Here is a 22,127-nt window from a genome sequence, read left to right as displayed (position 1 = left end):
AGAGGCCACGAGACTCAGCTATGCAGGGTCAGGGCAGGAAGGAAAGACACAAGCCTCAGTGATGGCCTGCCCAGTGCCAAGCATGGGCTCAGTGCTCCCAACCTCCTTGAATCCGCACAGTCACCCTGGCAGGGACTCTTCCTGCCCCACTGTGCAGACGTGGGGCCCAAGTCTCAAAGAGGTGCTGTTTGAATTCCCACAGCTACAAAGCAGCAGAGCCGAGATCCAAACTCAGTTGTCTGTATGGAATTTTATCTCAACCTTACACTGGCTCCTTCTGAGCCAGGGGAAACCAAAATCGTATGTCTCTAAAACCTAAGTGAGAAGCTCAAATGCTGTAGGTTGTTTCCAAACCCTGGGGTCCATTCAATCCTCTTCCAGGCCTTGGCAGGAGGGCGGGCAGCCCCTGACGCGGTCCCGGGACACGCTCACAAAGACAAGAATACTGAACACCGGAAGGACTCATTATTACCCAGAAATCTTTATTACAAAAATATTTTGCAAGCCAAAAAGTTTAAGTTGCAACTATATACAAAATGGGGCCTGTTTCCTTCCCAGCAGTCTTAAAATAAACTCCTGAAACCATGCTCCTTCCGCAGGGTCAGTTCGACCTCTTCCTTTTCCTGGGGTTCAATACACAAGGTATGTGGAATCTCCAGGTTGCCAGGCTAAAGCTAAAGCTATACATCTTCCTTGGCCTTATTCCCTTATTTCCCCCTCCAAGAATTAAAATAAAATAAAATGAAAATGGCACCAAGAAAACATTCTTTTAAAATACTGAATGTGTGTGTGTGCATGCATGTGCACACGTATGTGCTATCTCTGGGTAGAAGAGAGGGAGACGAAGGTTTACAAGCCAATCTTTTGGAATTTGGAACTAGCCCGAGCCAGGTGGCTGGGCCACTGTGGCTCCCAGATGCCACATGGGAGCTCTGGCCAAAGCTGTCCACATGGTCTATTGGCTCAGCTAATTCCTGGATGCCATCATTGAAATCACCAAGTGACCAGGCCCCAGAGAGCTGGGTCTGTGCTGGGCTCCTGCAGTTCCACCTGTAGGACCTTCAGGAATGGGCAGGATGGCTCAGCTTCTCACTTTTACAGCCTGAGCCAGAAATCCCTTGGGCATCCCAAGGCCAGGAGTCATGAACATTAGCGTCTCAACTCTTAAGAGTTATAGTGAAGACTGAATACTGGGTCACCCCTCTGGCCAACCTTCTGGGACAGAGTGGGAATCAGCCCGAGCTTCACAGCTGTACCACCCCCCTGGCTGTCTTCAATTTATTCCAGTTTGATCCCAGTAGGGTTTGAGCACAGAAATGGAAGATTTCTTCTTCAAGGATCAGCTCGGAAAGCCGGGATGGGGGTGGACACTAAAGGGGTAGGACACACAGCCAGAGCCACTCTCCCTACCCTTTACTATGTGTTCCTAAAGTGCTTATGAGAGGTGGTGGGGAGGGGTGTCATCCTGACTATCCCCACTTTACGGATGAGCAGACTGAGGCGTTAGGTCTCGACAAGACTGCACTGTCAAGAGGCAGCCCTCAGCAGGCTGGACTTACCACGGCGGGGTCACAGAAGGCTGCAGTACCAGCCGCGTGGCTCGGCTGAGAACTTGGCCAAGTCAGTCCCAGTCAGAAGGCTAAGTGTCTCCAGGGAGCAGCTGACCTGATCCTTCTTGCCCGTTCTTGGGGTTCTGGGACTTGGAGGAACTCAGTCTTTGCTGTAAGAAAATCCCTCCAGGACAACAAACTGTTAAACCTCAGACTTCACAAGACCCAACCATGGACTTCAACACATGACAGAGAGCCAAGATCACGTTGCTGTTGTTTTAAGAAAAAAACAAAACAAAACACCACAGATCAAGTTTTCTAACACCTCAGTTTCAAGATTGCACGTTTCACATTTCTCAGTAATTTACAGGCGTCCACAGCGAGATGTTGCTTAGTGCTAGCTGGAGGGGCAAGCTCAGGTCTAGAAGGGAGAGATGGGTCTGGGTGGAGCAACGCAGTTGGGCCCCAGGGAGTCTTGGAGAGACCCAAGGAAGCGGAGGGTTTTGTCTCCAGTCCTTTGGGAGGGGTCCTCTCCTCCTCCAGGACTCATGGCTCTTTAGCCTAGGGATGGGGGAGGCCAGGACTGTTGGCAGCAACCTCACCAAGTCTGGATATGGGTTCCAGAGATTTTTTTCCAGCTTTTCCATGGAAGGGGCAGTTTGATCTAAAGGGGAAATCTTCCCCCCTTAAGCCCCAGTTGGGTGGGGGGTGGTGGTGGTGGTGGTCAGGGGACCACCCTGGAAGCTCAGGCTTCGGAGCATCGGGGAGGCAGTCAAGGGTCTTCGAGACCCACGTGGTGATGGACGGAGGCACAAGAGTTCTTGGACCCCAGGCAGTTCTGGCCACTTCCCAGGTCGGTTCCCTGGCTGGTTTGGCACCATCAGCCTCCAAGTGTGTGGCAATGTGGGGGGAGGGGGCCGTGGCTGCCCAGGAAGTGCTGGAGAGCCAAGAAGGGGTGGGGAGAGAAGAGCCACCCTGGCCCCTGGGTCCCAGAGCCTGCACCGCCCCAGCCCTCCGGGAACTGGGTTGGCTGTGCTCATCACGGCGGCTCCCTGTGGGACAAGAAAGCACGTGGAGATGGGTGCTAGAGCAAACCACGGTCCCATTCACTTCCTCGGGACCTGGACACTGGCATACTCTGAGAAGGATGGCTCGGGCTTGGGGGCCGGCTGCTTGGGGGTTCGGTTGAGGTGGACCATGTCCAGGTCAGCGTAGGTGAGGGTGTCCTCCGATGCGGGCTGCGGGCTGGTCTGAATGCTGGCATACTCTGTGTGGTTGTTGGGCTCCGCGGCCCGGGGAGCGGGCTTCTTCCCCTTGGGCAGGTTCAGGTCTGCATATGTGATATCATTTGTGTCCTGGATTTAAAATACCCAAAGAGAAAGTCATGAGAAGGTCATTCTAGAGGCCCTGGCCCACTCACTCAAACTAAATACCAAGTCTGGATGCTTCTGTGTCCTCTCGGCCCACACTGGCTCAGCCATAAGTCCTGTTCCCCTCATCTCTTGCCAACGTTACTTGCCTCCAGCCTTGCCCCTTCCCATCCACCCTCCTCCTCACCCTGCCTGAAGGGTCTTTCTGACTCACACAGTGTGGTTCCCTCACAGCCCCGCCTCATTGTCACCTCCTCCCGCTCCTGCCTCCTCCCAGCCTGAACCACCTGCAGTCTTTGCCCATTTCTCATGTTCCTCCCTCTGCCAAGGGTGTCTGTCCTGCTTCTCCTTGTAACAAATCCCAATCTACCCTGTAAATTTCAGATGAAGCACAGCTCATCCTAAGACCCTTCCTGGCCCTCCCCTCTCCTGGCAGGGTCCAGGTTCCTTCTTTGTGCTTCCTCAGCCCATGTTTGTTTTCCATCGCAGGACCCACCACCCAGGACCGTGTCTGTTTGGGAGCCTGAGTAGGTGCTGATGGTGATGTGTGTGGGGACATTCATTAATGTACGCATTTATTCCACAAATATTCACTGGCATTTGTTATGATTCAGAAACCAAGGCTGGCACAGAAGAAGTCTGATTCATACTGAATAAATAGGATGGCAATAATTTCAGCTTCACTCAGGGCAAAGCTGGAGACAGGGAGACAGAGAACAAGGGCAGTATAAGAATGAGATCGCCAGTTGGCAAAGCGGGAAACATTCTGGAGTCAGAAAGTCTGGGTTTGAATCCTGGTTCTAGCTCAGGGATTTTGAGCAACTCACTTAACCTCTCTGGGTCTCAGTTTCTCCATCTGTAAAGAGGGGATGATAATAGTGTCTACTGCCAGGGTTGCTGTGAGAATGGAATGAGATTATCCAGGTAAAGCGTTTAGAAAAGAGCCTGGTACATATTAAGCATCTGTCTTCAATAAATGTTCGCAATCATTAACCACTTAGCAAACCTGGATACCTCCCATGTGCTAATCCTATCAACCTGCCACTGCCACCTCAAAATCGCCCATCATGAATGATAAACTTTGCTTCCTCTGTGACTGGCCCCTGCGTGATAGAACAGAATAAAGCTACCACCAACTGGCACACCTCCTAGCTGGTGCACGGTAATGGCCCATTTCAGTTCTCAGGGCTTACAAGCAGCACACAACCACACAGATCACCCATTCACTCTTACCACAACCTACTTGGGAAGGATTATCTATTCCACTTTACAGCTGAAGACACTGAGACCAAGGGAGGTTAAATAAAGTGGACAAAGTTGTCCAGCTGGCAAAGAACCAAAGTGTGTTGGACTCTGCGGCTGTGCTCTTAGCACACAGCTCCTGTCCTGAGCCCTGTGTGCTCTCATTTACTTCTGTCTGGGAAATCCATGTTGATAGCATGCAACTCCCTCCCTGGCCAGGGCTAGCACCTGGCACTGGAATCGCAGGCACTCTGCCAGCTGGGCCGTGACTGTCTGGCTGTCCAGTGCGCGGCACATAGTGGGTGCCCGGTAAGTCTCTGCTGATGTGAATTTCGTGCAGGTGTCCATGACCCGTTTTTCCACCATCATTTTTTTCCCCCAGAAGATTCCAGGAGGAAGTCCAGAAGTAGAATGACAGGGGAGAAGGTCTCCCTCTCTCATGACTGGAAACGGTTTTGTTTTTCCTAATTACTACCTGAGCTCATGTCCGGGGCTGCCGGGGTACCCCATGGGTCACAAGGGCAGGGCCAAGGCATTTTGATCTACAAATGCTGTGCCTTTCACCAGCCCGACAACAGATTACATCTAAAAAGATGACAACTGCCTTGGAAATGTCAAGGACAGCTGGCGCACTCTCGTTCCGGGTTCAGAGCAGGACCTGTCTTGTTACAAGATGCTGAGGAGCCCTCTGCCTTCAAGGTCTGACAGCGTCAGCCGGTGATAAGCAGGGCTAGGTTTCTCAGAAACCACGTTGCCTGCAAAATCATCTCAGCAATGTTGACCAGAAACCTCCAGCTTGAGCGAGTGTGCCCTTGTGTGAGGCAATTAATGACATGGGGTCTTTCCATCAGCAAAGGCGGGAGAGGCCCTGGCAGGCTGGCTGTGCAGTTACAGCATAGAAAAGCCTGGCTGTGAGGAGGAGTGGGCAGTGAGCTGGGAGTGGCGCTCCTGGTAGAGGGATGGGTCTGGGCAAATGCACAGAGGTGGGAAGGCACGATCCACACTAAGGGAGCTGCAGCCTGACTCCAGGGCACCATTTTATAGGACGGATTGTGAATGGTGCCCCTGGGGAGTTGTGCAATGGGTAGCACTGAGTCAGGAGGCTGCAACAGCCACTGTTGGCTGCAGCAGAGAGAAGGAATATGCACAGGACATGGGGAAAGCTAGGAGTGTAAGATCCTCCACCCTGCACCCCACAGGGAGTCTTAATTTAGAACCAGATCTGCAATTCCGGTTGATGTGAAGCAACCACGCCATGGAGTTTCCCAGGAAGGGCATCTCACCAAGGATTGTACCTGGGTTATTTCTCTGGCATTCTTCTCAGGCTCATGCAACCTAAAAAGGAAAGAGACACACAGATAAAAATACCCTCACTATCTAAAGTGCTCATGCAAATTGATAAGAATAACATTTAGGCTCCACTTTCTATATGGGTTGAGGACATGGATGAAGGACTCATAATAGAAACACAACTGCACATCAAATGTTTGGACAAAGGGGTCAATCTCACTAAAAAGGAATTGTACACAATGCACTATCATTTTTTTTTAACCTACTCTATTGGCAAGGATCTTTAAAAATTATAATACTTGGTGTTGGGGAAGCTATGGTGAAATGAACTGGAGCTTGCATACGTCGCTGGTGGGAGAGGCAAACCAGTACAATCCTTTTGGGAAGCAGCTGGCAAAATCAAGAGCTTGGAAGATGTCCTCATCCTTTTGACTCATAATTGCACTTTTTTTGGGGGAATTCAAAATATAGAAAAAGCTTTCAACACAAAGGCATTTGTCAAGGGCGGGATGGGGGAGGTTTATATCTTAGGGTTCTGCCAATTGGGACTGGTTAGGGAAATTAGGATAAATCCACAGATAAAGATTTAAAAGGTTTATGAGGAGGGTTTTTTTTTAAGTTACAAATGCTTACATTAAAATGATAAGTGAAAAAGGAAAATTCTCTGTGGGATTATCTCAATTATGAAAAATGTGTGGATAACACTGGAAGGAAACATAGCAAAATGCAAACTGCAGTGGTCTTTGCATGGTATTTTTTTTCTCCTTTTTAGTTTCCCATATTCTCCAAATGTTCTGTATTATAAACATCTATGTATCATCATTAAAGAAAGAAAAGAAAAAGACCAAGATGTCCAAGTTAATCAAAGAAGTTGTTCGTGCACTTGCTTCTGTAATTGGAGGCCACGGCTTGACTCACTGGAGGGTCACAGTCAAGGTGATGAGCATATCAGAGCCACTGGCTTGGCAGAAGTTGTGTAAATTCTCAAGCCGGCAACCCCGGGGATGTTAGCATGGATAATGTCAGAAATGAGCAGTGGGGCTTGGCAGCAGGGTTATTAATGGATTTGGCATGAGTGCTTGGCTCCGAAAGCAGTTCTGAGACATGACAAGCCCCACGTGGCCACAGAAAGAACCCTCCAGGAGCAGGGCCACGTCCGCTGGGGAAGATCACACAGATCTGTCCCCACCCTACTGGCCTCCAGCCTTCCTGGAGCTCCCCACTGGCTGGCTGGTTCAAGTCCAACTCATCGCCCTGCTCCGTGTCCCACGTGGCCTGGCGTGCTGCCTCCAGGCTAATTCACTGCCCTGTCCTCATGTACCCACTCATCTACCCACCAAATATTTCAGGGGGGGTACATTTGATGTTATGTACTTCATGCTTCAATAGCAGCATGAAGGACCCCCTTGATCATTTTTCTTCTTGGCTAACTTTCGTGTCTCCTTCAAGACTCAACTATGGTGTCACCTTGTGATGGCTCTGCCGACGGTGCTGGGCTGGCTGGGCTGCCCCTCCGTGACAATCTCAGATCTCCTGTCTATCTGCATATCTGGTTTCTATTGCTGTCTGCCTGCCTGCCATGCTTCCTCACCACATGTGCTCAAAAACAGTGACTTGGAATGAATGCCAGTCAGGCTGCCCCAGGGCCTTTGCATGCTTTGGGCTGCTGCCTCTTCATCTGCTTCAATCCTTTTCTTCCTTCAGATGCTATTTTAAACAGTCTCGTCTTGGAGAAATCTTAACTGAACCCCCAAACTCCATTCTCAAAACACTGTGTTCTTCTCTTTCAAAGCAATTTCAGACTACAACCAATTACCCATTTCCCCATATTTGTCTCTCCCCTGGATTTTCCTATTTCAGTGAATAGCTCTACCATTGCTCATCTTGTGCTCAGGCTGGAGAAGTAAGAGTCAGCCCTGATTCTTCTCTTCCTTTACAGCTCTCGTCTAATCCAACCTAGGGCTGGTCGGCTCCACCTCCAAATTATCCATCAAAGCCAGCCACCCCATCCTCTCCACCATCCTAACTCCCCTGATTCCTGAAGAACCTCCTCCTTGATCTCCCCACCTCTATTCCTGCTTCCCTGCCGTCCATTCTCCCTATCTCAAATGCATAAGTGATGTCATGCTACTTTTCTGCTTCACAATGCTCAAGCCCTCTATAACCACTCCAAGGTGGTCAAGTGACACCAGCTCCAAGGCTCAGCCCGGCCGACTGCTCTAGGCTCCATCCCACTCCTGCCTCTGCTCCGCTCCAGCTCCTCTGGCCTCCTCTGCGCTCTGTGCATGCATCTGACTGCTCCTGTCTCAGGGTCTTGGCACTGGCTGTTCCCTCTGATTGGTGTAGTCTTGTCCCAGATATTCCCATGGCTGGAGACTCCTCATCCTTCTAAATGTCACCTTGCAGATAAGCCCTCCCTGCTCACCCAAGACCTTACCTCCTTGATCTGCTCTGTCCCTTACCTGGCTTCATTGTATTTAGTCAGCAGCTGCACCACATCCTTTATTAACTTTCCAGCTTGTCTGGTAACCTGTCTCCTCAGCGGACCATCAGTTTCACACAGGGAGGAACTGGGCCAGTCTCATTCACTGCTGAAGCCCCAGCACCAAGAACCGGGCCAGTCTCATTCACTTCTGAAGCCCCAGCACTAAGAACTGGGCTGGCACATCATTAGCAGTCCATATGTATTTGTTGAATGAATGAATGAATGAGTGAGTGAATGAATGAATGAATCTTTCTCACTGGCTCTTAAGTGCCATGAGACCAGGGGTGGGCCTTTTCTCCTCCCCTTTGCAACTCCCAGCTCAAGGCCTGGCACTGAGTTAGGCTCAGTCCAGATGAATAAATGAAAGACTCAGGGAAGCCCTAAATATTCCAAGAATAAATGCAGTGAATGTCTGACAAGTGAATAAATGGCTGATTGAATGAACCCTAGTGCCCAATTAAGGGAGCAGAGAGACACGTTTTTCTCTCGTCTGAGCTGGGGAAGATTACAGACAATGTTCTGTCTGTACATTCCTAACCCAGGGAGTTAGAGAGAGCCAATCCCTCCACCAGCCCTGCAACCTGAAGAACCCTTTAAGCTCAAAATGGCAGCCTCCCGGCTTGCAGCCTCCCTGAGGTGCTCGGCTGTTACTCACACCAACGTCCTCTGGAAAGTGTCTGATCCCAGCAAGCCAAAGCCGAAGCCGGCTGAGGCATGGGAAACCACCATTAGCACTCACTAGCTATTGCTTTGGTTTAGAGAGATGAAAGGGAGCAAGTGATCTCATGGCTCCCTTGGTAGGCTCACGCTGGAAAAATAAAAAACAGGCAGAAAACGGTTGGTTTCTCTGGGGAAGAAGAAATAGACAGCAAGAAGCATGGGAACAGTCATGAAGGCACCAGCTTTCGTGCAAGAGATGTCAAGGCTGAAGTCATCATTCTGGTGCTTCCTAGCCGCAGGACCTTGGGAATATCATGACTTCTCTGGGCCTCAGTTTCCTCAACCATAGGATAGGGAACAATAAGAACCTGATAGAACAGCGGTTCTCAAAGTGTGGCTTGGGAAGAACAGCATCAGCACCACCTGAGAACTTGTGGAAATAGAGATTCTCCATCAGGGACTTTGAGGGTAGGGCCCAGTAAGCTGTGTTTTAACAAGTCTTTGGGGATTCCGTAACACACTCAAGTTTGAAAACCACTGTTCTATAAAATTGGGATAGTGATAAATCATAGGATTTCTGCAAGAATTAAAGTCACAATTGGGCTAATATACATAAAGGCATAGACAGTGCCAGGAGCACAATAAGTACTCAATAAATGGTAGCTGCTAATGATGCCATTATTATTGACAATGTCCTATTCTTCCAGAAACTCATTGTCTAATCAAGGAGGTAAGACAAGTAAAAAATAATGACAACAGGGCGGGGCGCAGGGGCTCATGCCTGTAATTCCAGCACTTTGGAAGGCCGAGGTGGGTGGATCACCTGAGGTCGGGAGTTCAAGACCAGTCTGACCAACAAGGAGAAATCCCGTCTCTATTAAAAATACAAAATTAGCTGGGTGTGGTGGTGCATTCCTATAATCCCAGCTACTCAGGAGGCTGAGGCAGGAGAATCATCTGAACCCAGGAAGCAGAGGTTGCAGTGAGCCGAGATTGTACCATTGCACTCCAGCCTGGGCAACAAGAGCAAAACTCTGTCTCAAAAAAAAAAATAAAAATAAAATAAAATAATAATAACAACAAAAACAAAAAAGAGAGATCCTTCTAGATGGGGCTGTGTAGTCACTAGGAAGCAGTATTTTAGGGATTCAGAGAAGGCAGAGTGGGAAGTGCTACAGTGGTTTAGGATGGCATTCATTCACTCATTCATTCATCCACTCACTCATTCACCCATTCATTCATTCACTCACTCATCCATTCATTCACTCATCCATTCATTCACTCATTCATTCATTCACTCATTCATTCATTCATTTGTTCATTTGTTCATTCAATAAACCTTTACTAAGCACCTATCCCATTCCAGGCATGGTGCCAAGTTTAGCAGCTATTTGCAGTGAACCTTAGGGACATGGGCCCTGGCTTCAAGGAGTGGGTTATGAAATGGGACAGGTGCAGAGACACCTTGAACACACCAGGTGTCCATGCTGGGGCACCAGGAAGGTTCACAGGAAGCCCCCATCTCTGGAGGATGTCATGCCCTTGCTGACCTCAGGAGGAGCAGGAGGTGACCAGGTGACAGGAGGGGTCCCACTCTAGCTACCATATTGCATAACTCCAGGGGGTGCCATTCACAGAGCCCAGTGTGCCTGCCACCCCTGGAGCTGGGGGACCCTGGGTAGTGCATGAGCAGGGGCAGAGAGCATACCTCAGCAGACAGGGCAGTGTGCAAGGGGGAGGAGGAGAGTGAGGGCCCAGCCTGTGGGGGAGGGGAGGAGCACAGTGTGGTTGAGCCGTGAAATGTGAGGACAGGGGGTAGAAGGAAGTGAAACTGTTCAAGGCAACTGGACCACAAGGGGCCCAGAAGCCTCAGGGAGGCATGTGGACTTTATCTGGAGGGACAGGGAGAGCCACTGAAGGTTTTTTGGGCAAATGACAGAAACGAGTCTTGCCCTTGGAAGTGTCCTAGGTGTGGGAGTGTGACAGGCACAAGCATGACAATAGGAAAACATACGTGCCCGGAAGGCAGTGAAGAGCCTAGTTTTGCTGGAGAGGTGGCTCTGCTTGTTTGGGGGAGGAGAAGGCCAGAAGGTTGGGCAGGGCTGAGACCAGGAGGGCCCCTGTGGAGATCAGAGCAAGAAGCAAGGCTTTATCCCAAGAGTACCTTGGACTCACACTGCTGGGCAGGAGCGGGGCACCCGATGCTTCCCAGAGCCTTCTCTGGCAGAAGAGCTGCTCCTGCTATATGCAACTGCTTTGCCTGGTATTTGCCCCATCACTCCACCCATCACCTGCACCCCCAACTCAGGATACAGCACTCTATTGCCCCCAACCTTGAGGTGGTCCTTAACCCTACACAGTCAATCTATCAGCAAGTCCTCTTGGGTCTACCTTCAAAATATATCTAGAATCTGAGCATTTCTCAGCCTATCCCACCACTTTGGTCCAGTTCACCATCTTTTCCTGCCTGGACCGGGACTGCTACGGTCACCTACACACCCTCACCTCCTGTAGCATGGGCTCCACATGTAGCCAGGTGACACTTTTAAAACAAAAGTCAGATCATGTCCATCCTGTGGTTCTTCATCCCACTGGAGATAAAATCCCGAGTCCTTCTAACACCCACAGGCCCCACTCCAGATCATCATTTCCTATTCTGTAATTCTGGAACCCAGAAAGCTCTAAACAATCGAAAGACTGGCACTATGCAGTTGCTGGCAAAACCTGGTCTGAACCAACACAAAGCTATTTATAGTTTTATTTATCACCCTTAGCACGGATGTCTACATGGTTCTATGCAGATAGGTTCACATGGCAGATTACGGTGTGCTGCCTCTGCTCTGCTGGGGATGAAGATCAGAGGCCTTCCAAAAAGCCGATAAAGGCTTTTCACAAAATGGTTCATAATAGCTCTTGCTACAGGGACATCTGCGAAGGACAACAAGATGCCGAGGACCTGCGTCTTCCTGACCTCATCTTCTTCCTCTCCTTCCCTCTGGCCTAGCACACAGCCCTCCTCTCTGGCCCAGCATGCTCCTCTCCATCGTAGCTCACTAGTTTCAGGCACCTGCTTGCATCCCCTTTTCAGAGGCAGTCCCTTCCTCTGCCTAAGACAGCCCCCCACCATTCACCTCCATCCCCTTGCAGGGTAGGAGTTGTCGCCACCTGATATGACACCACGAATCACTTTATTTCTGCGTTTATGCCTGTTTCTCTCGCCGGCGTCTGAGCCCCATGAAAGCCTGGGCTGATTCTTGTTTACTGCTCTATCACCAGCTGGTCCTAAGCAGGGCTGGCACACAGTAGGGACTCAAGTCATTAAAAATGTGAATCAACAAACTGAAGTGCCATCGGTGACGTAACGTCACCGCCTGAGCCTCTGACCAGGCTGTGAGCTTGCAGAGGGCACAGATTCTATCCAACTCATCCCAGCATTCCAGGGCCACGGCACGCCAAGGTACTCAATAAATATTTACTAAACAAAGGAAAGAGTAAAGTATACAACTTGGATCTGGGAGGATGCATCCGGTGGCGTGTGCAGGATGTCTGTGAGGACAGAAAGTCCGGGAGGTCTCTGCCCCAGTCCACGTGGAATTAGACAAGGGTCTCGTTGTCTGGGGAGAGCAGGCAAGAAATCAGCGCCTCTGTGCACCAAAATAAAACCCCTCATTTGGGACAATAATTAAAAACAGCATGACCCAGTGCAAGGAGATTACAGAGGAGAGAAAGAGACATGTTGACCAACACATCGGTGAGGTCAGTGGACGTGGATTATGCTTTATAGTCTGGGGGGCTGTGAAACAACCAAATAATAACTTCAAGAGGATCTGGACCAATGATGCACTTACCTTGTAGAGGAAGTGGAGCCCTGGGCTGAAAGACAAAAGAAACAAAACCCTGTTGTTTAACTAGAAGCACACTTTTCTTATGTAACTATTTTCTGGCGAAAGGTTTGCCTCCAGGGACATGGAGAGGAAATACTGTAATCACATCCTTGGAACCACAGGAGACCCCCGTGCCCACCCAGTGGGCATCCTTTTCCACCAAGGAAGCCTGTGAGGGAGTAAGCTAGATGGTCCTGCTTTTCCACTTGCGGAAGCTGCCAGGGGTCCAAAAGCAGTCTTCAGCCTGGGAGGGGACAACCGCCCCACCTCTGTCTGGGTCTCACCTCCGTTCAACCACAAACCTCAGTGGAGACCCTCCAGTAAGCCTAGTCCCATTCAGTGCTCTTCGTGGCTTGAAAACAGATTCTAGCAGGGCTGCAAATCGGGGATCAAGTGTGAACCCCGGGTCTGCTACCCATTCACTCACTGTGTGACCCTGGGTGGGTCACTTCCTCTCTCTGAGCTTCTATAACTTGCAGGGTTGGGCTGAGCATCCATTTATTTACATGCCACCACTTTCCAAAAAAAGGATCTTGGAAGGAAAGAAAGTGTCCATCTGGTTTAGAGGTTTTAAACCTGTGATATGGGCTAACCCACAGAGAAGCCTCCAGGGTTCAGCAGCCATTTGACTCCCATTTTGCTGTAAAATTGTAATTAAAAGCAACATGCACACCCAAATGCACTCTGCACCGCACTTTAATAGGCTGGAGGCTGCCACAGCGCAAGAATTCTTGCTGCCGGGTTAACGCTTGGTGCCTGGGCAGGTCCTGGATCTTCAGGTGAGGAGTACCTCAGTTGGAAGCTCTGCTCAGCACCGAACGTCTGAGTGGAGGCTGACAGGTTGCAAAGTGCTGGACACAAGTCATCTCTGGGAATCCAGTGACAGGACACCAGTCACCCCCCTTTTACACCAGAGACTAGGTGACTCCTCAGGGTCACACAGCTGGGTAGTGGTTGAGTTGAAATCAGGACGTTTCACTATGGGCATTGAGAGGCTGGGCAGACCCCACCAGGGCCTAATGAGGGAGAAGGGGGATCTAGTTATGGCAGAGGGAGGTAGCGTGCAGGGTGGTCCTAGACGTGGTCCTTGGGTTTAAATTCTGGCCCCACCACCTCCTGGCTGTGAGGCCCTGAACAAGTTTTATAACTTTCCCACGCCTCAGTCTCCTCATCTGTAAAGTGGGGTTAGTAATGTCACCTATGAGGTCTGTGGTGAAGACTGACTGTTACTACAGGGAAAGCCCTGTGAGCAGTTCCTGGCACATTGGAATTGCCGGGGAATACTAGCCGTCCCTGTCACTGGAGCCTGTGTTTGAGAGCTAGGCTCTGCACACAGACCCGCCACTTGGGCTGGGTGCCCTTTACCAGAGCTGCAGCTCTGCAAACTCCATTCCTCCTCTGCAACACCTAAGCCCACAGTAATGAGCTCACACGTGTCAGGAGCCTGGCAAGCTGCCTGGGGCTGAGACTCAGAAAGGATGGCCAGGATTTCACTATCGGCCGCTACGAATGCTTCATCCCATGGGATGGGTTGTCACCTTTGGTGGGGAAGGGACCTGCTTCCCCACCCAAGGAGGAGTCCTCCCTGTGTGGGGCTCTCCAGGAACTTTAGGGAACCCATTGGGTAGGCGTCTTGGTGGGACATCTTGCAGATTCTGGAGAAGCAGGGCCTGACTCCAACCCTCCCAGACAGGAGCATGAGGCTTGGCCAGTATCTCAGAGCCAGCCCAGGAGGGAAGGAAACCTGGGAGGTAGAGGTGAAAGAGCTACCGAAGGGATGCGTGATTAGTGTACAGTTTGCCCATCCAAGCTCAGCTGTGCCAGGCCACAGAAAGGCAGCTCGGGACAGCACTTGTCCCTTTGGAGGTGGTGGGTCACAACCAGCATTTTAAACAGAAAAAAGAATATGACAAAAAAGAAAGTATCAGTTTTAATTTTATATACAAAGGGTGTGTGTATGTGTTGGGTTGAGATGTGAAATGTATTTCTATCTCGTAATAAAAAAAGGTTGCAGAAATACCAGCTTAAAATTGTCATCTACAAGAGTGGGAAAAAGAACATGTATTTATGGCGATTCTAGAATGTGTCAGACCCGTTATTTCACATGGGCTTATTTGGATCTTGTAACTTCTCCAAGACAGGCGTTGCTAAACCCATTTTACAGATGGGGAAACTGAGGCTTCTAGCGGCCAAATTGCTTAGAGGATACAACCAGGGTCTGGAACCCTGGTTTGTCTGACTTCCAAGTCAGAGGCCCTGCCACAGCACCAACCAACCCTCCCAACAACCAACACACACACACAGACACAAGACACACATAACACATGCACACGAACAAGGGGAAGCTGTGCCCTGGGTTTGACCCTGTGCCCTCCTGCTGTGCAGTCAAAGACTATGCACCTTGCCCTGTGAGGGGGCTTTCCAGGGAGGTGGCTCATAGTTCCGGGCTCACATACAATATGGGTAATACTCAGGGCTGACATTTATTGAGCACTTGTGTGCCAGGTTACTTTCCTAACAGTTTCCATGCAATCACTTGTTAAGTCCTCCCAATCAAATGGTGGCGCTATTATCTCCATTCTCACTGGCCTCCTGTCCAGGGGCTGGTCATGTAACCTAGATTTGTACCAGGAAAGCAGAAGTCTGCCGGGAGGCTCCTGGGAAAGACAATGTCCTCCCTGAGACAGGTAAGAAGAGTCCCTGCCTCCCCTCTTCCCAGGATGGCAGCTCCCTTGCTCAGTAGTGGCCTCTTGAGGACATGGGGCCTGGGGCAGTGATGAGCATCTTGTAACCATGAGGAAGAAGCCACGGAGTGACTCACCCAGACTCTAACGTGGTGAGGCCACTGCCCCAGCCCCAGCACCACTACCTCTGGACTTCTTGCTACTGGCAGAAGATGATGTCCTTAACCCAAAACACCTAATGGCGTCTCCCTCTGAGGACAGTCCAGGGACAAACCCTTAGGGAGGAAGAGGGGAATGCACCCACCTTTCTTCTGTCTGATTCGGACGAGGTAGAGGGCTGCCATCAGTAGGGCCACCAGCAAGGTGCACACCACGCCCACCACAATATAGATGTTCCGTTCATTAGTTCCAGTATTCTCTAGGGACCACATGGAATAGAGGCTTCACGTATGCAGATTAAAAACAGAGAAAACCAAACCCACCACAGCATTTCACCACTAAGCAGGCATCATTAGCTGAGAACATCTGGCTGGGCCTTCTCAGATGTCTCGAGTCACATGGGCACACTCACGGGTCTGTACACGCTTGCCCACGAGGCTCATCCATGAACAGCACAAAAACCATGCTGAGGTGCCAGGGGGGAATATATTTGCCGCTGACAGCTACAGAGGAACCCCTGCTGCAGGATACAGGCAGAAATCTCACTCCTGAGGAACAGAAATGTTCCTTCTCATCTGGAGTGAACCACAGAGCGGTCACGAGGGTATCCCAGATCCACTGGAAACTGAATCAGCAGCTGGAAGAAGGGGCAGTGTGGCTACTAGGGTCTGCACAGCTCAGGGGCTCACCATTGATCTGTGCCCGGCACCTGGGCCGTCACATTGGGCTCAGGAGTTAGCACAGGGGCTCTGAAGCAGGACTCCTGAAATGACAATGGAGGCTTGGCTGCCCAGGGCACAGGTAAGGGGGTCGTAGACTAGAACACAGTGGCTCATCAGGAGCAGGGCTCTAAGCCACAGAAAAGTGCTTTCAAATCAATGCCACTAAGTAGCTGTGTGACCCTGGGCAAGTCAGTTAAACCGCCCTCCAAACCCTGGCTGCTGCTTCTGTTATTGGGGCCAACGGTCATCTCTACCTCATTGGCTAAGTAAGGATTATATAACCAACCAACCAACCAACCAACCAACCAACCAACCAACCAACCAGCTAACCAACTAACTCTTTCATCCTGTTTCACTCAAAAAGCATTTATTGAGTGCCTACTGTGGCCAGGCCCTGAAGCTACAATGCTGAGCAAGATAATTATGGCCCCTACCACCTGAGACTCAGAGCTGAGAGGTCATGAAGCTCATCCCCTTCAGCACAGCTACGAGCAAGTGGAGGCCCAAAGAGGCACTGACTTGTCCAAGGTCACACAGCAAGTCTGCGACACAGCTGGCATGGGAAGCCACACATCTTGTCTCCCGATGCCCTATACATCCTAGGAAAACCTGGCACTGGCCGATGCCCTACACGTCCCATGAAAACCCAGCATTGGCTGATGCCCTACATGTCCTACGAAAACCCGGCATTGGCCGATACCCTACACGTCCTATGAAAACCCGGCATTGGCCGATGTCCTACACGTCCTATGAAAACCCGGCACTGGTGAAACCAAACGGTCACTTTGACACAGCCCCAAGGCTCTCTTTTAGAGCTTCCCTGAAGGGTGCATGAAGGACATAAATGGCTTCTATTACTAATCCATGCAAGGGTTCTACTGTGTTCAGGGCATCAGCCACATTGATAACAGGTGATGAAATATTCCATGGCTGCATTGAAATGCCAACCAGGTGCCACCATTTGCAAACAGAAGAGATGTACACCAACACCACGTTGCAGGGGCTGAGAAAATGATACCTTGACACCCTCACACTCTCTCAGGGGAGTGACAGCATTATCTCCTCCTTACATGAGTATGCCCTTTGGCCTAAAGTGTTCCTTGGGCAATCACACAGAAATAATCACATGTGGGATGGAACATGTACAAGGATGTTCACTGAAGCACTGACTGTACGTGAGACAAGCTGCAAACACCCTGAATGACTCCACCCCGGCTTCCAGTGGGGCAGGCTCCCAGTTGCAGCCAGGCAGATGAGGCAGAGGCTAGAAAGAGTAGGGAAGAGGGGCTGGGCCAGTGAGGAATGGGGAGCGTGACAACTATCAGGTGAAGAAGGCAAGATGCAGGACGCCATGAACAGATGGGCCCCCTCTCTCCCTCTTTCCTCCTGTGATATAAATCTATGTCAAAAGATCTATCAAGATGTGTGTCAAACCCTTACCAGTGGTGACTCTTGGAGTGTGGGATTTGGGGAAATGGAGCTGACATTAAAATTCTACTTTATATTTATAGACTTCTAGATTATTCTATAATAAGCAGGAATTACTACTTTTAACATTTAAAAAACCCACAAAACTAAAAGTTTAAAAGAGCTGGGTCAGCTGAAATAGAGGCCTCACCAGCGGCGGTATTTGAGCCCTGCTCCTTCGGGTGGGCTGAGACCTTCACGGAAAAGCTTTTGTTCACCGCTGGCTGCCCGTCATGCTCCACCTGGCAGGTGAGCTTCACATCATCCCTATGGGCAGACACATTCACCAGGAGCCAGCTCGTCCAGTTATAGGTGCCATCCTTGTTCTCTGGAAGGGCTGAGGCCATTTCTGTCCGGGACACGTTTCCGTTCTCCAACCAGGTCAGCTGTAGTCTCTGGGGGTAGAACTTCGTCACCTGGCAGGTGACATTCACCTGGTTGTCTGCCCTCATGGACTGTTGAGTAACCTCCAAGAAGGGTGGAACTGAAACAGCACAGGGCAGAAGCTGTGACCTTGTGGCACAGACAGATCACAGGGAGGGCTCCATAACGTAGCTCCCACCACCACGGTGAGGGCGTCACCAGGACAGTGCTAGGCAGGCAGCACGTGCTCAGACATTGAGGGTGCTCTTTGCATATGAATGAAATTACTAAGTACAATGCCCAGCACACAGTAGGTGCTCAAGGACTGGTAGCTCCTACTAGGCTAAGAATGGGTGAAATCTATAAGCACCACCCCTGGCATGCAGTTGGAATGTTACAACTGTAGCAAAATAAAGAAAACCACCAAGTACATAGAGGCTTAGCTCATAGTAGGTGCTCATTAATTGTAGTTGCTATTGGTGAAATAAATGAAACTGCGAGCGCAGTCCTTGGCACCCGGTGGGTGGTCACCTAGCCACTGCCATTAAAATGTTAGTAAGTGACCGGCACATCTAGGGGCATGGGAGGTGGGCAGTTAGGAATTTAGGTTCCAGGCATTTCAAGCCCTGGAGCGAAAGTAGAGTTGGATGGGTGGAGGGTGGTGGGGAACGGGCTTGGCAGCCAGGTGTGGGCTTGGGCTGGGTAAAGGTCTTCTACCTCGGATGGCCTCAGACAAGTTGGCAGTCCCACGAAGAGGGTCCCCCTGCAAGGTGACGTGGGCCACCTCGCAGATGACTTGAGAGTGAACGTCTCCGCGGGTCAGCACCACCCTGGCTGTGCTGCGGATGCTGTAGGACACGCTCTTTCCTGCGGGGTCCACGTTGGTCTGGAAGTCTGAGAGCTCGTTCCCATTTTTGAACCATTTCAGGGTGATGTCTCTGGGAGAGAAGCCGTGGGACTCGCAGGTGAAGCTCACTGTGTGCTCAGCTGTGGCCCTCACTGCAGGGCCCGATACCACAGGGGCAGAGGGTTTGGCTACAAAAGGAGCATCGATAAACAGGAGACATGACTGAGATGACCATCACTAACGATAAGCGTGTGACACGTTAAGAACCTTCCAAGACATTATTTTTTATCCTTCCAATAATGTGGAAGGATTAATGAGGGTGGTGTCCTTATTCTCATTTTACAGAGCAGGATGCAAAGGTTGGGAGAGGTGAGGTCAGACAGTGTAGGGGCAGGGCCCAGAGGGAAGTCCAGGCCTGAGTTCAAACTTCTCCACTCCACACAGGGTGATTTCCACCAATTTGGGCACAGGATCAAAATTAACGATCCATCTCATCCTTGGTATTAACTCTTTCTACCCTGCCCCCCCCCGGAAACAGTGCCAAGCCCAGAGAGAGCATTTATAGAGGTCAGTACAGGGAGTAGGCAGCAAAGTGGCACCACCCTGACAGCTGGAACCAGGCCGCTCAGCCCATGAGAGGGGCAGCCCGGCACACCCAGCTCCTTGTCTGTAAAACGGGACAGCAGCATTTCTCCTTCCTGGGATGCAGCGAGGATTAAATGAGGCAACAGAAGCAGTTTTGCTTTGGATAAACAGAAGATGCTTCACAAAAATAAGCAAAAACAGATCTAACTTTAACCCAGACTTTATTCATATCCAAAGCTCTCTCTTCAGGTATTTATGAATTTACTTCATATTTTTCATTTTCTCCACAAATATTCCAGCAGGGGCTAATCTGTGCCAAGCGCTACATTTGGAAGGAAGGAATACTTTTCTGAATCTGGGGTCTTCTTTGGGGTCAGCTTTGGATAGATATCAAAGATCACCAAGTGTGGAGAAAGCCAAAGGGGTTAATTTCTTAATTATCAATAATTGCACAGACACAGGGCGCCCAAGCAGGCAGAAGCACTTCCTGGGTCCTGAAAGCACACAAATGGCTGAACCAGAACGTGGGCTGTTTCTCCCTGCAGATGGGCCCTAAACGTGTCTCCAAATTGCTAATTATTACCTTGTGCCTCCTAGCGCAGTCACCAGGAAGCACATATCACACATACTCGCATTTGTAAATATTAACTTGCTCCCTAACACCCGTCAAACATTTTGAGGGCACAGTAAGGAGGGTGTCATTTGAAGAAGTCAAGTCATCGAGGCCAGCAGCCTGGATGTCCCCACAGGGCTGAGGGGCTGCAATCAGTTCCCATTTATCCAGGGCTTCTCTGGAGCTGGACACTGGCTGCTCCCTCCATGCTCCTCAGCTCGTTAATCCTCGTTCCATCTCTGTGAGGGGATCCTCGTGTGAGCCCCTTTTAGGACGAAGCTCAGAGAGGCCCAGGGCCAAAAGTGGATACAAACCCCACCCTGGTAAGATGAAGGAGGTTGAATGCAAGCACAGAGCCTGGTATGTAGCAGGTGCTTAATAAATGACCCCTGTGCCTGTTATCAGGAGGTCTGGTCATTACTGCTTCTGAATCTACACATTTATCCTTTAGGCAGCAGAACAAAGCAGAGCGGAAACACCAAGAAAAGGCTCAAACCCTGCTCCCTGCAGCTCATGACAAACCCAAATGATAAAAGGAGCAGAAACCACCAAGTGAGGATTCTCTCCCCTTTTCTAAACAAGCCCCTCAGGAAACAAGTTTGGCGAATTGGCTATCAAAACACAAACAAGATCACAGGCGCCTCCCTCCAGAGGAGCCATTTATGGAAGCTGGAAGCATTTTAAAGGAGGAGGGAACAGATTCCTCCGTGACAGCTTGGTGTGTCGAGGCAGGGTGGGTTCTGGGGCCGAACTGGAAGGATTTGCTGGGATTCCGGCGGTTGTTTAGACACAAACATTTTCAAGATAGAAGGTTCCCCCGCCCTGAGGTTGGATCTGAGCAGGGCTTTGTCTGGGGCCCCTACCTTGGCCCCTGTAGGCCCGTATTATAAGAGGGGGTCTGGCCAGGCCACTGGGGCCTCCAAAGAGCTGTCCCGGGTACATGTTGTTCAGAAGCATCTACAGCCTGAAAAGCTGTTCTCCCATCTGGCACCACAGAAGACCGTCTTTTCCAACTTGTCCTCTGTGACCTCTGGGTGTCTATCCCAGGGGTTCTTAGTCCTGGCTCTGTACTAGAATCTTCTGGATTAATTAAAAACTTTAGATGCCTAGGCCCATGTCAGGCCAATTGAAGAGGCATGTCTGTGGTAGAGCCTGGGATTGATTTCAAAGTTTCCCAGATGATCCTAAAGAGCAGCCAAGATTGAAAGCTACCTGAGCACATCCTAAGCACCATTTCTACTTGAGGGCTGGAGGAGCACTGACCCATCTGAGGTTGCATGGCTTTGGCATTACAGAGCTCACATCTGTTGAACACTGACTGCAGGCCAAGTGCTGCCCTAAGCACTCTACAGGATTTAACTCATTTGGCCCCAACTCCTGGTCTGTGAGGCTGGTGTTATCACATACAAGTGAGGACACTGAGGCCCATGGTGGTGGAGTGCCTTCTCCCAGGTCACAGAGCCAGGAGGTGGCAGAGCTGGGATGTGGCCCAGGCAGCTGGACTCTGGCCACGCTCTCCTAACCACAGTTCTGCAGGAGTTCAGGGACAACCTGAACACCACCACCATTCGAGGCTCTGTGTACAACCTCTCCAATCCTCACAGAACCCTTGAGGGTTGGCAATCATCATCACCATTTCACAGACAGGGAAGCTGAGGACTCAAGGGAAGCCAGGATTCGCCCAAGATCACATGATCTTGGGAAAACCCCATTGCTTACTAAGGTCTATCGTCTCCTCAGGCTCACTGCATCCTCATAACATCCTGGAAAGGTTGGTACCATTATCGACATTCTACACATGGGGAAACTGAGGCTCAGCAAGGGGAACTGGGTTGCCCAAGGTAACACATCTTAAAATAACACCTTGATGGCAGGGCGCAGTAGCTCACACCTGTAATCCTAGCACTTTGTGAGGCCAAGGTGGGTGGATCACCTGAGTTCAGGAGTTCAGGACTAGCCTGGCCAACATGATGAAACACTGTCTCTACTAAAAATACAAAAAAAAAAAAAAACTGGTTGTGGTGGTGGGTGCTACTCGGGAGGCTGAAGCAGAATCACTTGAACCCAGGAGGTGGAGGTTGCAGCGAGCCAAGATGGCGCCATTGCACCCCAGCGTGGGCAACAAGAGAACAAGAGTGAAACTTCATCCCATAAAAAATAAAATAACACCTTGATTTGGGGGTGTCTACTCTGCACTGGGTGATTT

The 22,127-nt window shown here is 50.4% G+C and overlaps 1 protein-coding gene across 3 annotated transcripts in view; it reads right to left on the bottom strand.

Moving 5' to 3' along the window:
* Positions 1–462: 462 nt before the first annotated feature.
* The window catches only part of LOC105481633 (tyrosine-protein phosphatase non-receptor type substrate 1), a 46,183-nt gene continuing 24,518 nt past the window's right edge, over positions 463–22,127 (bottom strand). For 2 of the 3 annotated variants that reach the window (XM_011741365.3, XM_071079570.1), the window contains 6 exons: positions 18,594–18,911; positions 17,665–17,997; positions 15,470–15,583; positions 12,446–12,470; positions 5,446–5,497; positions 463–2,905 (listed from right to left, as the gene is read on the bottom strand). In XM_011741365.3, the coding sequence (XP_011739667.2) occupies positions 2,657–2,905; positions 5,446–5,497; positions 12,446–12,470; positions 15,470–15,583; positions 17,665–17,997; positions 18,594–18,911 (1,091 nt within the window). In that variant the 3' untranslated portion in view covers positions 463–2,656. The remainder of the gene's footprint in view (positions 2,906–5,445; positions 5,498–12,445; positions 12,471–15,469; positions 15,584–17,664; positions 17,998–18,593; positions 18,912–22,127) is intronic. The other variant, XM_011741366.3, reaches the window with a different exon arrangement.

The sequence above is a fragment of the Macaca nemestrina genome, chromosome 15 (assembly GCF_043159975.1).
Source record: "Macaca nemestrina isolate mMacNem1 chromosome 15, mMacNem.hap1, whole genome shotgun sequence".
Taxonomy (NCBI): Eukaryota; Metazoa; Chordata; class Mammalia; order Primates; family Cercopithecidae; genus Macaca; species Macaca nemestrina.
The sequence above is the reverse complement of the archived record's forward strand: the minus strand, read 5'-3'. Positions and strand labels throughout refer to the sequence as shown.